The sequence below is a fragment of the Tinamus guttatus genome, unplaced genomic scaffold (assembly GCF_059628265.1).
Source record: "Tinamus guttatus ecotype Peru unplaced genomic scaffold, ASM5962826v1 Tinamus_guttatus_pri_ptg000476l, whole genome shotgun sequence".
In the NCBI taxonomy this organism is placed as follows: domain Eukaryota; kingdom Metazoa; phylum Chordata; class Aves; order Tinamiformes; family Tinamidae; genus Tinamus; species Tinamus guttatus.
In genome coordinates, this window is record NW_028289010.1 from 181,324 (window position 1) to 196,090 (window position 14,767).

The 14,767-nt window shown below is 39.7% G+C and overlaps 1 protein-coding gene across 1 annotated transcript in view; it reads right to left on the bottom strand.

Moving 5' to 3' along the window:
- The window catches only part of GALNTL6 (polypeptide N-acetylgalactosaminyltransferase like 6), a 389,307-nt gene that overhangs the window by 18,366 nt on the left and 356,174 nt on the right, over nt 1–14,767 (bottom strand). Inside the window, exon 9 of the mRNA XM_088533045.1 lies at nt 3,644–3,865. Coding sequence (XP_088389171.1) covers nt 3,644–3,865 — 222 coding nt within the window. The remainder of the gene's footprint in view (nt 1–3,643; nt 3,866–14,767) is intronic.

The following is a 14,767-nucleotide window of genomic DNA, read 5'->3' on the forward strand; positions in this document are numbered from 1 at the left end:
CATCAGCAACACAGGCACAGATCACCTGAATTCCATAATTTCCACTGAAATAGGGAAGTGGAGCTGTACTTACAGATTAATTATACAGAGAATTATAGCAATCTAAAGACAACCTAATGTTCATTAAAGTTTCATTGATGAACCCAAAGATGGTGCCATAGCTGTCCTTGTGGTGTCAGTGCAAGACAGCAACCTGAGGGGCTCCTTGGTGCTACCAGCTTATATGATGCTCTCCGTCCAGTGTGATCTAGTTCACCAAACAAGGCGGCTGCTGTAACTCTCAGAGCACATTACCAATATCTGCTTAGGTTTTCTTTTGCTGCTTAAGCAGCAGTTAAAGTCAGTTTTAGTATGTTGCTTAGTAAAGTGACATATTCCTAGATAACCATAGCATCACTGAAGTCTACAGACCAAATATGGAAAAATGAGACACCCTTCCTGTCAACTGCTACATACCAGTTTTTAAGGTACCCATTCTTTGTGCGAGCCATAAAAAGCAAAGTGAAGTGAAGCCCTGCCAGATACCAGACACTGAAAAACAAGGGACTGCTATTAAATATCACACTGAAAAAATGTGGTCAGCACAGCACACAACCCAGGCAGCACTCGGTTTGTACAGGCTGGGGAACAGCTGGTTATACTGCTCTGTACTTCACACCTGTGACACTTGGGGTGCTCCAGTTGATTCATTAAGGGTAATGAGGATGACACTTTAACAAAAAAGTAATCTCAAGAAAAGTGAGGTCTTAGATTTTCATCCTTTTTCAAATTTCATAATATTTCATAAAATCTGTGAGTTCCGAGTTCTGGACCGAGGAAGGAATATTTTCAGTCCAATAGCTTAGCACAGCTGCACTGAAAGACTGGCTTGCTGAACAGTAACTAACTGAAGAACAAGAAACTAAGCCAAGCTCTCATTTCCCTTTTGACTCGGGAAAATAAATAGGTTTTTTTTCATATGACCTTGCCTATAGGACTAATGAATCCTAAAATAAATTACAATAGCTGACATGATATGACTTTTTTTTTGTAAAGTATGTTTTCAAAGATACTGTTGGAGGCTGTGATATCAGCTCTATATATGCACACTGCAGCACAACTTATAGATTCGTATTTTGCAAGAAAACCTTCTCTGTCCAAATTTCACCTAATGCAGCTATTGTTTTAACTGCCAGCAGCAGGATTTCAAATACACATTACAAGTAAATTACTGTGTCTGAAAGAGATGGCTGTTATTCTTTTTCACCTGGTAACGTAATTTCCAAAATATTCTGTAGGAATAAGAACAAAAACAAAGTGAGATTTCTCATTTTTCCCTTGCTGAGAGAGGAAACTGTAATCTCGCTCAGACACGGAAATTACAGTTGCAGTAACCTTTATCTGCCTGCATTCACCATCACCTTGTCTCGCTGCACATACTGCAGACGTTAAAAGGCAGAGAGGAATCCTGAGGAAACGCAGCGCCCGCCAGCTACAAAGGACGAGAGGCACAAACAAGCACAAGAGATAAGGTCATGCCCACCGTACTGAAGAAGATACGGTTTTGTTCTTCCAATTTCCCCTTCTTTGCCATCAGGAATAGAGTTTTGTCAAGAAATTTAAAAGACAGGTTTCAAGTAAACACGTTTGCAAGAAGAAAGGGGTTTTGAATAGCCCGTTTCTGAGATGCCTGATGTTACACCACGCACTTTTCCTAGCTCTAGGTACCAAAATACCAGAGCCAAAGACTGCCTGAGTACTCTTGCTGTTTATTCCTTCTCAGAGTGCAGGGGCAGGCAGATGTAAAGGTGCAAGCAGAGGGGGTACTAAATGATAGCCAGCCTTGGCACGGACTTTACTGGGTATAGTCAGCAAGGTTTCTAGGGCTCCTCAGCTCTTACCAAGCAATAACACACCGTCTGTTTTCCGCTTTCTGCCTCTAATTATGACAGTCGTTGACCTTCAGCTCTGTTCAAGTTCTTTGCAAGTGCCAACAAATTAATTAAAAACTTCACAGGAATGTGAGAGTCTCAGGAAAAAAATACAGTAGTAAGAGTGAAACTTCCATAAATTTTGAATCTCTGAATCTCTGTCACTTAAACCCGGGCACGGAATTGTCCAAGTGGCCAGTTATGTATCTCAAGACAAGAGCCCTGCAAGGATGGGTATGTGTGTGTGATGTCGGAGATGATGAGAAGAGGATTTCAGCAGCAGTCACACAACCCTCATCTAGCCTGACTTCTGCTGATAAATGTATGCTACCTCCCAGTATAAATTAATTCCCATAAAGCAAAGGCAGCAGTATGAAAGATATAAGAAACATTAACAACAAAGGAAATTCAGTATTGCCAAGGAGTAGCAAGGCACATATACACTGAATTTCCTTTGAACTTGTACAGCTGGTAGGTTGCAAAGAGGAATCAAGGACTGCTACCCCAGGAGGTTACTTTTAAAAATGGCAATGAGGTAATTTGCCTTTTGTACAAAGTTCTGGAGGACGGTAAAGGTATCTCACAGAGTCTAGAGACTCCCTGCATTGACCATCCTTAACTACAGGGATATGCAGAGATCTGAGGGGTCTTACCAAAAAGTTTTGGTTAAAGTTTCAAGTTCATTCTTTGGTTTCAAGCATGAAAGCTAATTCACTGAGAGCTCCAAGAACGTCTCCCACAAATCAGAGGACAGCAGAACTGGCAATAAAGATATTCCTTTTTTTTTTTTTTTTTAAGCACTGAAGTGCACCAAAAACATAAAACCTTCTTTATAAATCTTAAAGAATCAAGAGGGAAAAGCCTTCTACTTGTCAACTTTAAGATGGATTCAAACAACTGTAGTTCTTAGGAGTTAAAGGCCGCTATGATTTCTCAGCACACCTATATAACACGTCGTGTGTCTACACCTTTTGTGTTTTCATTGCTTCTACACAAAACAAAAGCTGTCAAATAAGATGTTCTGCTCTTCAGATAGGCCTGAATGCACATCACCCACCACCTGAGGATTGTTCCAGTAGCCTGTGGGCTGACCCCGTGCTCCTCAATGAGGTATTTGCTTCCTTTCCCTGCGCATCCCTCCCTGGGTCCCTCTAAAGAGAAACTGCATTTGGCTGCTATTGGTACTCAGCCATGACAGCACCTACCGAACACAAAACACCATTTAATAAACAAAAGTCTCCAGATTTTGCTTGTCATACTTGCAGGCTGGAGCAAAACTGATCAATCCTAATGCCAGCTCCCCAAGCAATAGCTGGCAGCACTTGAGAGTTCTATTTGGAGGAACAGAAGGAGTTATATAAGTTGATCTGCATAAAGGATGTGTTGACTTCAGGTTTCCTTTCTGTTAATGAGATTCTCAGTATTTAAAATAGTCTTGCAACATGCAATAATTGCTCAAACATACTCCTTTCTGTGTTCTTATCTTCACTGTACCTGCATCTTACGGTCTATACACGTAAAACTTCTAATGATTTATAAACGGGACAGCAGTAATCCTAAGACATGGCAGTTTCTTATTTTAATGGCTGTTCCTGGGATTGCTCTAATCAATGTGAACTCCCCTAATAACACCATTTGTCAGAGGATCCCAATCTAATTTCATAATTTCATGATTTCCTGTAATGCAAAATGTTAGACTCATTTAAATTCCATCTAATCTGTAAATTCCTCACCTCCCCCCAGGCAGCAGGCGGAGGCTCCACAGGAGGGTAGTATTTTGGGACATCCCAAGCCACTGCAGCCATGAACCACTTGAAATCTTTGCATTTAAGGTGCTTGCGAAGTTCCTTCTGGGCAGAGATATCTCCAGTTGAGAGATGCCTGTACTCGGGCCGCCGCTGGTAAATGTATTCTGCAAACTCATCCATCCACGTCTCTGCCACGCGCTTCAGGTTCTGTGCAGCAGAAAAAAAATATCATTAATTTTTTCAGGCTTTGACGGAATGATATTTCTAATATGGGAAATTGAAAAAAAAAAATCTCAATAGTCCACACAGCTTGCAAGCTTAGTTGACTGTGGACTCTGGTGTGTGAATTAAATGCAAAGCCTTTTGCAACTGAGTCAGGAGCGTGACAGAATCAGAGTGATGATTTGGTGTAGTTTGAGGCTTTTAGTACTCCGATGCATTTGGTAATTGGAGGTTTAATTAATCAGATACAGTAAAGTTTTGGATAATTATTTCAGCTGGAATATTACTGTGATGTTGCCAGGTTTGTTTTGGAGTTTGTTTTTAATTAGTTGCTAGTCTACTGTTTTCCACATATTTTGATTCACTTTAATTTTGAGGTTGGAGGTCTGGGTTTCTCTTTTAACCTTTAATATGTATTTTTTGGGCTCCCAAGATGTCCTTGATCTTTCGTAAGCTGCATCCACAAAGACTGTCTTGGTAGAAGTGTTTTAATTTCTCCTGTAGTTAACCACAACAAAGTAGATATTATTAACATATTCAGCACATGAGAGGAATTCTGACATATCACCATGTATATATGCTGCAAATGCCTGCAACTAATAACACCGTGAAGGGCTTGCAGAGCATGATAAACTAAGGATTATAAACTGAGCAACCAAGCCATAACGTTCCTTCCCAGGGCAGTCAAGTCAGAAAACTTCGGAGCGGTCGGAGGAGGGTGAATTTGCCTCCTGTTTTCTAATCATGAAAACTGACCTTATGAGAATTCTGCTAAAATAAAAACAACTAAAATCAAAGTCTTGGGACCTTTTCTAGATGCTAGCGTATTTTATTCTCCCTTGTACCCAACATCTCTCTTTTCTAGGTTTGCCATATTCAGTTCAGCCTTCTCTACAAGAATACAACTCTCAAAATTTAGAGTAAGGATCTTGACTGTTTAGACTTGTAGCATTCAAAATCACTACTTGTTGTTCCTCAGAAATGATTCAGAGTTACAGCCCTGCTCTCTTTTCTCAACCCGCATGGATTTATTTGAAACCGTTAATATTATTATAGATTTATAATAATAAGAAGATGATCCATCTTATTATTACCTTTCTGTATATAAATGCAGGAGACCATTAGATCTAGATACTTTTAGATAATCACACATTGTGCTACTGTATTATAGCTTATTGCTTCTAAAATAAAAGACTTATGATTAAATGCTGTTGATGCCTGTGCTGTATGTTTTCAATTGTAAACTATAGCAAAACACCGTAGATAGGTTACACTGCCACCTTTACAGAGTGTCCTTTCCCGTTGACACTGTAGGACAGGGCCTTCTGACTGCTGAACATCTTATTTTCCTTCCTGTTCACCATCTTTACATGGGTTTTTGACTAATGCTACATGTTGAACAGAAATTTTCTTTCAGCTGCTCACAGTGATACCTATGTCCTTTCCTGCTGTTTCAGAACCTACTAACGTGCACGAGCAGCTCAAATTATTCCTTCTGATGTGTTTCATTTTGCCTTTGAAAGGTGTCTGAATTTCAGCTGCCATCACACTGCTCATTCACCTAACACTTGCATTTCTGAACCATCGCTAGTCTGGGTTAACTTGGCCTTCTTCAAGTTATTTCCTTGTTCCCTCTCAGTTTTCCTTACAAATATCTGAGATACTTGTTCTAGAAGAGACATGTGGTGTTGTTGAGGCTAGTCCTCTGCCGTGATAACGGCACACAATTCAACCCCAGTGTGGGGCTAAGAGACCATATGTGTGTGCAAGGGCTTTGGACTGGAAGCTCAGCACAGCAGCACGCGTGTGCCAGCAAAAGCACAGCAGCCCACAGGATCAATATGACAACCTGTGACTCTCTGTATTCATCCTAAACACATATATAAGACTACTGTTTTTCAATTACATCCTCATTCTATCTTATATCTCACATACAATTTATTTTGATGTAATTTTACAAGAAATAGAATTGCTCATTTGCCTGTGTAAGAATTTGCTCAAATCATAATGGTCATTTACAAAACTATAAAGTAAAAAGACTTATAAGGAAAAATCCTAGATAGAAAAGATCCAAGAAATGTATTTTATTGATGCTTTTAGCCATGCAGTTTAAATAGTAGGTAAACTTCTTTGTATTTTTGTTTGCTTTTAAAATTCCTCCTTCAACTTAATTCACACAAATCTATATTCAGACGTCAGAGTTGAGTAGTGGCTTAGTCTGTTCTGCACTTCTTCAGCTGCCCAATAACCTCTTATCCCACCAAGAAAGCAACACCTCACTGGATGACGTTGAAACACTAGAGGATTCTTATTGCTTTGTTTGTAAAACCAAGATCAAGTTCTGTAAATTTTTTCTTTTTTGTTTTGTAGAAAACTAACTACAAAATGTTGGGATTTGCCCTGTAATAAGCTAGAGGATAATATACATTTGATTATTAGCAACATAAGGTAATGTTTTTTCCTTTAGAACATTCTCTGCATATGAGTCTGATTCTTACTCTGCTGTGCTTTCAAGATTAGTTTGAAAATTCCTTTCCTGAATTTTATTAATCTACACAAACGAAATGTCTCTGAACTAATAAGGCTTATCTGAATACAAAGACAAGATACAGAACAAACAAAGCACATTAGGTGACATTGCAGGATACATTACTAGACAATTTGTCTCTATGAAGCAAATACATAAGATCTGCAAGGATAAAGCAAGCCTAATTAAAATCATAACCCTTATGTCCCCATTCCAGAATTACTTACACCCCCACATAGGGCTCACCTTTGATGCAATCTCATGAAAACCTAAATTACTTTACTTCACATGAAATTAGAATTCAAGAATAAAAGAACAGGGTAAGACAAATAGACCAAATTCAGGAACAGTTTCTACATGGCAATCTCATTTTCTGCTGTAAATCCTATAATGCAAAAATGCTGACAAGTGAAAGTATGATGCAATGAGACTTTGCAGAGAAGGCCAAAATATGATTTAAGTGCATTAAACCAGGAAGTCAAAATTGTGAACACAGGTGTCATCTTCCTAGTGTATTCCACTCATATATGATGCACACCTCACTTATTATAATGAAAATACAGTCTAAGCCTGTAAGTACTTTGTAATCACTTTAGCTAATAGTGCTATTTTCATACTTAGAAATCACACAGTACAAAGAACCATATAGTAGAAGTACAGTAAAATAATTTCCTTAGGAAAGAAAAATTCTAAGCAACTCCAGCGGAGATTTACATCATCGATATTAAGAGTAGACTCTGCTAGAGTGTTCCCCTTAGTTATATAGATAAAAAAAAAAAAATCCTTACTTCTTAGGTGACTAGAACTGAGTAAAATAGGAGTCCAGTGGAAATAAATACTTGACACTGATACATCTGGTCATTAGCTCTAAATTCTCATTCACCAGTAAAGAGCTCTCTGTTTTCCAATGAGTCCTCTATCACTGCTTTTCTGGTGGAAACCTTTTAAAACACTGCATTTACAAAAATAAATAAATGAAGCACAGCCCTTCCCCACCACTCCCCAAGTATCAGCCAAAACTCATTGGCCAAAATAGTTCCAAACTTTGTTTCCCTGTTCTTTCAGAATCATTCTCTTCCTCATATGCCAGAAGTCTTCCAAAGCCCTGTCACATCTCCTGAAGAGTCTATATGTGGTTAGTATATTTTTACATCGCCATCATAAGCTGAGCCTATGTGAGGTGGTCACTCCTTTCAATGTTAAGTTTTCCTTTTCAAAACACCAATTCTTGATTTGTGAGCTCTAAGTCTGTGGACTGCTTAAAATATAAGAAACTCCAGGGTGGATTGGCAGGAAGCTCTCTGAAGCTACCAGACACAAGGCAGCCCTCAGCTTCCCCTTGCTGCAAGCTAAATCAGGTTGGTTGACCTAAGTTATCAGGGTTTTATTATCCTTATTATCACTACGTAGGCTGATATATAGCCTTAATAATTACCAAGCTTCCTTTTTGCATAATCATGTTCAGACCAACATTAAGAACCTTCAAATTGCAATTAATCCTCATACTTGAACTGAATGGAGTCAAATAGAGTTGTGTTCCAGTAAGCTAATCAGCTGCAATCTTGCACAGTAAAACAACTGCAAACGTCTCATACACCACTATTTAGAATATGTTTACTTAGCATGTTCGTGGTGCAAAATCACAGGCTTTCCAAGACGAATGAGCTCCAGGAAGTTGCACATCCCAGTTCTTTGACCGCCTATAGTGAAAAGTAGCTTGGCATTGTATGAAGAACCTCCTAGAAATATAACTCTCCTCTGCCACCTATGGTGGTGAAATTCTGGTCTTTCACTCACCTTATTGTCAAAATATAAACACATATAAATGAGAGAGCTCATCTTTGAACACCTGAAGGCCTACTGATTGTATAGCATAAGGGATGCGAAATTCCATTCTTTTACAAGGGCCCTGGATTTGTCCTTCCCCCAGTCTGGGTGAATGCTCTGTGCTGTGGAGAAGGGAGGACTGTCACTTTGTGCCCGAGCCTCGTGCAAGCTTGGGTACAATCTGAGCAAGTCAGTGTATTAAGTCCCCACAAGGCTGATACATATGACAATGAATAGCTACAAATTCTAACAGGGTCAAGTAGCAAAATATGTGCTAAGAAGTTTGACTCTGTTAGGACTTTGTCACTTATGTGTGAATACTGCTGCAGAGATGAAAGGACCTGGAGAGTCTAGCAGATTAGGCGGCATTTTGTGAATCCCTTATAGCATCATTTATGAAGCTAATCAACAAAGAATTTAGAACAACCAAAATAAGCGATGGATTTCAATCTTCTGTATTTCTGTGTCCTTTACACTTTGTTTCATCTTTTAAAGACTCCACTAAGTGCAGTTTTCTCAAATGGTATTGAAAATATTTATCAAAATATGACTTGGTTTTGCAGGGTATTTGAGGGCTTATACTGGCTCAGATTCTTTTGCTTCAGTCTGAGCCTCATCTTAATGCATATGAAAAGTAAAAATGAAGTAAGTGTCTTTGTAGCCGAAGGGCTGCTGTGGCATGGCTCTGTTGTCAAACCAATCCTCCCTTAAGGTTACAGGTGTCCACAATCATAAAGCTGGATTTTTAATAGAAAAACTAAAAAGAAAAATTAACTAGGAGAGAATAAATAAAGAACAAGTCAATATTAATGAGTTGAGCAAACTCATACACATGAATTGACACACAATGCGAGGAAGTCATAGTGACTTCAGGTGGACATCCAAGATGTTTCTCAGGATATATCCATGACAGACCAATGGTAAGTGGTTCTCTACTTGCCATATTCAATGAAAATTGCTGAATGGGGAAGAACAAACCCCAGTGATGTTTCAGCACATGCATATTTCTATATGGAAGGTTGTGACAGCTGTCACCAAGAAGCTGTGAGATGCAGGCAGGAGTGATGGCAACCCCAATAAGACTGACTCATCAGCTGTATCATTCTCAAATTAATTAACTTTTGTGACACCCGTACAACTTCAATAGGATTTCTGAAGATCCTTTTGGGCAAGGTTGCTTTAAGTTTGTACTAACTTACACAGTTAGGGCTGTGAGTTTGTTTTGCTCTTCCAGCAACATTCCTAGCAAGACAGGAAATTAAGCTGCCACAAATATCTTCCCTAGAAATATCTGGACTTCAATAAAAGAGTTATAATCAACCTGACTTTTTCTTGACTGGAGAAAAAGAGAGATAAATGAGGACTTCTCTACTTGCTGTTTTTTCGCGGACCATTTTGTCCCTTTCACTTTCTTCAGTGAGTAGGGAAGATTCATCTCTTTGATAAAGTAACTACCTCTCTTTTTAAAGTATGTTTTCAAGAGACATGCTATTATTCCAACAAGCCCACTGAGAAGGTGGCCATGGGAATAGAAAAACAGACTAAAGACGGGGACAGATAAAAGGTCAGATTCACAAATGTTCCCTCTAAACAAAGTTTAACTAGATTGGATCCTAACAAGTAGAGAGTAGTTCCATGTTTTAGAAATGTGCTGGTGCACTGGCTAGGAATGATAGCATTTATATGAACGAAACTTAGCTATATACTATTCCGCATTGGAAATCTGTGCAATTCCATCCTTTCCATCACATCCAAATGTTATTCCAGACACAACAGTTAAATTACCATAAAAATGTAGTGTCTGTTTTCAGTTTTTCCAAGTATTAGAAAGTAGATTTTTTTTTCCTTCCAGGGGCACCATAGCAATACAACAGTTTTATTACATGTTCGACTACACCTGCATAAACTTTTTCTCTTTTGTACTGTCTTACTCTTTGCATCAGGCAAACCCTGACAGTACACAGATTTTGTCAACATTAAGCAACCAGGAGAACATTTGGATCCTGCAACAAGTTCCTGTTGCTGGACATTCAATCTGAATATTTTCCATGAAGGTGGATGTCATCCAGCAGACACACACACCAAACTCGTGCAATTTTAATTCTCACAATGGTCTTTTTCATTTTCATTGGCCAAGATATCTAAAATTACATTCAATCAATCACATCAATTAAACACAAGACACCAAATACCAGCATGTCTAAGCTATGCTTTGCAGGTCTTTGCAAAGGTATTTCAGTTCTGAAATATAAGAGAGGGTCTGACTGAGCACAGAGTTGTTACTACCACAAAATGGAATCCCTGTTTCCTTCTGGAAGCTGCTGTATTTCATTTGGCTGGAATGAAGAATATGCAGCCCTGCGTAAAAAGTATTTAAGAAGTGCACTGGTATTCACTGAGCCAAGACAACTATATTTGATGGTGCCCTGGAAAACAGGTAGCGTAATGTCACGATAAATCACCACAGAGGAGGGCAGCAAGGTCTAACTGGAGGAACCCATCCAATGAGTATGGATTACTATGACAGAGGCAGCAACACACACAAAACCACACAGCACTAACCAGGAAAAAGCCAATACCCTACGTTTCATGCAAACATCCTTCCCTAGGTGTCAGAACACACTTCTCATTTCCTTACATACTCTTCTGGACACCAACTATAAACATGCAGGTCTGAATACTTAAACTGTCCTCATCAGGTAAGTCTAAATGCAGGTTTTCATCCTTTTCCCTCCCTGCCCATCCTCCTTTTATCTTTATGATTAGGCAGTGCTACTCTTTGCCAATCTTTCCCCCATCTCATCTTGGTTCTTTTCACTTAAGCTAGGATTAAATCTTCTCGGATTTCGTTCCAGAAATGTTTTATTATTATTACTTGTGAGAAAAAGCAACCAAATAAAGAGATGTCTGCAGATATAAAAGAAATGCTTGTCACAGCATGCTAACTAGGTGTCGAGGCTGGTGGTGTGTATAAATAGCTCCTGTGAAAGGCAGCACTGAACAGCTGGCAGACAAGAAAGAGTCTATTTGTTTGCAGCCTGTAATCTGCAAATACCTTGAACTGAAATCCCACAGATGTTACCTAAAACAGCCAAGACATCAATTTTCTGTTTCCTATCTCCACTGCAAAATTTTAAAAAGAAAGAAAGAAAAAAAAAAAGGTTGAAAACTGCTGCCTGAGGGACACGTCTGCTTTGGTCGCTGGGCTGCGTGTGCCACGAGGATGCTCCGTGCTCCAGCCGGGCTCCCGGCCATGGAGCTTGCAGGGGAGCCCTGGGACGGGAGCGCGCAGCATCGTGTGCTCGAGTCTGCTCCGGGCGCTGCTGTTTGGAAGGGGATGAGTCCGTGCTCAGCCATAGATGCTCCCTGTGAACTGGAATCACTCCATCCCACAGCTTTGTTTGTATGTGGAACTGCCAACTATTGGTTAAGGTTTGTGTTCGCTTACATGCATCCACTATTACTCAGGCTTTTTGCAATAAAAAGCATATATGTACTTTACAGTCCGTCCAGCCAATCCGGGTAGGAAAACATTTATTTGTTACCTACTATTCAGGATAAAGCACTGTGACAACGACAATATACAGGCAAATTTGTTGACTAGTGTGATGATCAGTTTACAGACTCATATACAGTGGGCACATATAGATCACAGCTCACCTAAGCAGTTAAGCCTGGAAGAGGGATCTGATTCCAAATCCATTTATTAAGCTCCTTAACTTGGGTTCCAGTGCTAGTCTGTTGAATGAAGCCTGGGAAGTAGTTACCATCACTTTGATGCTGTGGTTATCCAGAAACATCACATTATCTGTCTTCTTTGTATTTCTTTCAGGTAGCTAACACTTAAACTGCCTGTCCTATTGCATTTATTATCTTAAAAGCAAAACCTTTATCCAAAAGGAAGAAAACATTAAATTAGCATTTTTCAAAGTTACTTTGTTTTCTTGTATTCAAGGATTAGTAGATATTACTTTAAACTTTTTTTTTATGGTAAGCGCTCTGTTTGAAATCTTAATTAGCTTAAAGACAAATTCATAAATCTGCTAAATTAAAGAAATATAGAATATAAATTTAAAATAACATTGTGTAACTACCATCATTATAATACATTAGAATTGTGCTGTAGGTAATCCTTGCTTGATTCATAAATTTGCTTATTCCAAGCTCAAGCTCATGTTTCAGTTGCTTATTTTGACTGCTGAATTCCAGCTTAACTTGTAATTTTGTGAATTTGTGTAGCCTTTTGTATTAAAGGGTGATTGCAAAAGTACCTGCACTGTCCCCTTAACAGCACACCGCCTCTATCAGTTGGTGTCGTGGTCACTAGAAAACAAGAGCCTGATGATCTTACTGCACCTAAGTGATTCTCCTTGTTTCTGTGAGGTGGATGGAAACTGAAAATAGAAATGTCCAAGTGCTGCTTTTAAGAAAACCCAAACACCATTTGCAGCTGGAGGGAAGGGGAAAAAAAAAAAAAAAAGCAGTCTAAATATTGAAGGAAGCTCTGCCAAAACTGCAAATACGATCAGAGCACCCCATGGTGCAGCTACTGCATTTTTTTTTTTTTAAGATCCCTTTTGAAGCCACAGGAAAGGGCTGTGCAGGTGGTTCAGGTGGGAATCTGAACCCACCTTTCTCAGCTGAATTCCTGACCCCAAACTCTTGCAAGTTCCAGCTCAGCGACACAGTGCAATGAGGCCGTGTCATCGCGGTGTCCCTGCTGGGTCAAAGGATCCCTGTGCTCTGGGATCCCACGTCCTGGAGTGCAGGAGGAATTCAAGGCAAGATTGGGATTCACCACGTTGCTGGGTTAGCGTCCAAATGTGAACTTCACTGGGTTTGCCCTTCCCTGTCTTCAGAAAGGGCTAACACTCTAATGCTCTGGGGTAAATACTAAATGTCTCTGCAAAACACCAGTAAATGAAAGAAATTTCTGTAAACATCTATTGAAATTTTGAGTTTATTTCTGAATATCCTATAGAACAGTGAGCTTTTACTGGTAGACTTCCTATAGCATTTACAGAATCATGAGTAGACAAAAAATCCTCCCAAACAGGGAACTAAATAAATAATAAACTGGGATATACCTGCAAGAAATTGCAAGTCACATTTTAAAGTCTATCTTATTAGCTAATTAAGACAAAATGGCATAGCTAAAATTTCAAGATATGAAGCATCTCTCAAAAATACCAAAGCTGCTAAAATAATCCAGTAAAACAATTCAGAACTTCTTAATGAGGCAGCCTCTAGTGTAGGATTTTGAGATTTGAGGACTCACTCTTTAAATATATATGTTTTACCAAAACCAAACAGACCAACATAGTCATCAGTAGCTGCAGGTTTGTGCAGAGGTTGACAGGTTGGAATGAATGATAATTATGTGGCACCCCCTCCCACATTACAATGTAGAATGACTGCTGACATCTGCATGCCCATCGGTCTTGCTTTATGTGCCATTACCTGTACATTGGGCATTGAGTGCATTTGGCGAACGGCAGCATCCTGAGACACCTCCAGGATTTTTTTTCTGCTATATCTATCCTTTTGTTTCTCATGGTCTGTTTTATAAATCTGCGTGGAGTTTTTCCAGTTCACTTTACTTGGGTTCTGTACCGCTAAACACTTTCACTGGCAGAGCACTTCATACATGGATGTTTTTCAATTTATGGGTTAAGTGTCAGCAAAAAATATGTCTTGGCCTTGCAGGTTGTGAGTGGCAGATGAGAAGATAAGAAACGTGATAATAATGACATAGAAAATCAATGGCACGATACATGTTAATGGGTGCAGTGCAGCAGCAGTTCTTTAGTGACAGGGGAGGCTGAGCAGGCTCTAAGTCTTTTGCTTTATAAAGTGTCTATGATCCTCAGGCCCCACGCTGGTCACAGCTCAAAGTTATCTGGACTGGATAAGTATTAAGTAGCCAGCTGAAATTGTGCTGCACCTTGCCAGGGTAAGACACAGAAGTGAAAACCCAAGGGGATGGAGTAAGATGATGACTTTGAGCGATACTTGTTACGGCAATCCCATGAATTGCCTGACGTTGATGGGTGGTGGAAGCAGCTCGAAGGAGATCCATGGCCCAATCTCGTCTGGGCTAATCCTGAAATTGTCTGGACGCTCCATCTGCTTCCCAGCTCCAGCCTCCACACTCCTCGTGCTAATGTTTTGAGGGACAGGACGAGGAAATCTGTGACCCAGGGATATTTGCCCTTGACTAGTACAGGGGCCACCGTAATAGTTTTTACAGCCACCGCTGGGCTTGCTGGGGCCATCCTTTGCCCACTGCGGGATGTAGCTAGCCCAAACATAACTGCAAAATCCATCCTGCCACAGAACTGTTTTGGCTAACAGGTCCATTTGGGCAGATTATTCAGAACCAGAAGTGGTTTCTATCTGAGGAATTGTCTATTCATTGAAATCCTTACTTTTTCTTTAATGGCTTGGATCAGAGGAAGTGAATGCTTCCAGGCCTAAGGTTACACACAGACTTTTATGGTAAATGACCATGATCTCTTCCTTGAATTGTGGCA